At 49.5% G+C, this 2,150-nt stretch overlaps 1 protein-coding gene across 1 annotated transcript in view; it reads right to left on the bottom strand.

Annotated features, from left to right (window-relative positions):
• Positions 1 to 2,150, bottom strand: part of LOC111646898 (BCL-6 corepressor-like) — a 31,546-nt gene that overhangs the window by 4,562 nt on the left and 24,834 nt on the right. Inside the window, 2 exon segments of the mRNA XM_087171134.1 lie at positions 1,029 to 1,185; positions 1,470 to 1,636. Coding sequence (XP_087027260.1) covers positions 1,029 to 1,185; positions 1,470 to 1,636 — 324 coding nt within the window.

Genomic DNA, 2,150 nt, shown 5'->3' with positions numbered 1-2,150 from the left:
GAGGATGAAGGCAGCAAGATGAAAACAATGGAGCCACACACACACACACACACACACACACACACACACACACATACACATACACACACAGAGTGAAAGATGGGAAGAAAAGGATGAGTGTTTGTGTTCAGACGGTGCCGGCTCGTCGCCGTGGCGCTTGGCGCTGAGTAGATGGATACTGGCAGGAGTGTGTGTGTGTGTGTGTGTGTGTGTGTGTGTGTGGCAGTAAGCTGTTCTGGGATTCAGCAGCCAAGCCTCATTAAACCCCTCTGGAGAGAGAGAGGAAAAAAAGAGATGGAGGGAGAGAGAACAAATACAGGCAGGGAATGGTAATCAGACAGGCTGGCGAGCGAGAACACACACACACACACACACACACACACACACACACACACACACACACACACACACACACACACAGAGTCAGGCTGCATCGTTTCCCTCTCGTTTTTCCTTCTTGTTTCCACCGTTTCTCTCTCGTTCTCATGTTTCTGTTTTTTTCAGATAATTTCCTGGAAACTTTCCTCATAATTTCCTGTTAATGAACGTTAATGAAGCTGCTGTTAATTATCACACTCTTTGGTTTTAAGTGTCCACAGTCACAGAGCGGGAAACGACTGTGGAGGGTCGACTCTGGGTTTAAAGGAAAACAGGAAATTATAAATTAGACGAGAGAAAAATAATTCATAAATAAACGTCAATATCCATCAGAGTTGCCTGGAAACGAGCCTCTTCAGTTCACATGTTGTCAAAGATTCAATGGTGATAAACTTAAAACAGCCTGATGAAGTGTGAAACAGGTCTGAGCGAGTTTCACCTCCAGCAGCTGAACACAACATGTGATCAACCCCAACCGTCCGTCCCTCAAATCCTTCCCTCCTCTGTCTGTGGCCCTGAGCTCTGAGCTCATTGGTTCCTACTGAAGACACAACTCCTGCTGTCCACTGTGTTACTGTTAATAAAGTTATATTCAAACTGACTTGAAACTTCACACACACACACACACACACACACACACACACACACACCCTCCTCCTACCCTCCAGGAAGGTTTCCATTGCAGCGCTGTGGGTCATGTTGATTGGCCCTCGTCCAGAGTAGGAGGTGAGGGTGGGGTCGGCGCCGCAGGCCAGCAGGAAGCGCACCACCTCCACATGGTCGTTCTCCACGGCGTCGTGCAGAGGCCTGATGGGAAACAGAGAGGCAGAGGCTCAGCTACACGATCTGATGATCAGCTGTTTGTCAGCTGAGTCTCTGATTGGTCAGAAAAACCAGTTGTCACCTGGGAAGTCTCAGTCTGAAACAAAGTGTGTATCAACTGATCGATTCAGCCAGTGAAGGTTCGTCAATATGCAGATGATGCAGTTACTTAAACAGGAAGTGACCTCAGTGGAAGCTCCGCCCTGGTTGTTCTCACATTCACAGCTACGACGCTCTGATAAACACGCAGACACCTGATTGGCTCGTACCTGGTTCCGTCCTGAGCGCTGCAGTTGACGTCGGCTCCGTGCTCCACCAGGTGGCGTACGATCCCGAGCCAGCCGCGGGCGCACGCCTCATGCAGGGCGCAGTAGCCGGCGTTGTCTCGATGGTTGACGTCGCAGACCCGTCTCTCCAGACAGTACAGCACCACCTCCTGGACACAAGGAGACGTGGAGCAGCCAATCAGAGCAGAGCGCTCATATGATGTCGACTGAAGGTCAACACACCGTGTACAGTTCAAGATGATGTCATTAACAACGTCATGACTCGTGGTCACAGACAGACATGATTTAAATCAGAATCTAAAACAGTATTGATCTCCACAGAGAAACAGGAAGTAAGAAAAGGGGCGGAGCAGCAGTCAGTGAGTGTAGCAGATACTGGGCTTCTTGAGGTGAGAACAGGAAGTGACACGTTAAAGGTAAAAAGACAGTTCCACCTTAATAGAAGAAATGAGGAGACGAAGGATGTTCAGAGAAACATAATGAAACTTCCAGCCGCTCTCTGCTGCTGCTCAGTGTGTGTGTGTGTGTGTGTGTGTGTGTGTGTGTGTGTGTGTGTGTGTGTGTGTGTGCGCTGTGATGGATGACGGCTTCATTTGCAAACTGAGCTCGTTAGCTTCACTGCTGCACCTCAACGGGGGGGGGGGTGACAGAAGCCGTCACACT

Source organism: Seriola lalandi, unplaced genomic scaffold (genome assembly GCF_002814215.2).
Source record: "Seriola lalandi dorsalis isolate HSWRI2012SDOR001 ecotype SW California unplaced genomic scaffold, Sedor1 jcf7180002054977, whole genome shotgun sequence".
Lineage (NCBI taxonomy): Eukaryota > Metazoa > Chordata > Actinopteri > Carangiformes > Carangidae > Seriola > Seriola lalandi.
Note: the sequence above shows the minus strand (reverse complement) of the source record. Positions and strands in the feature narration are given on the sequence as shown.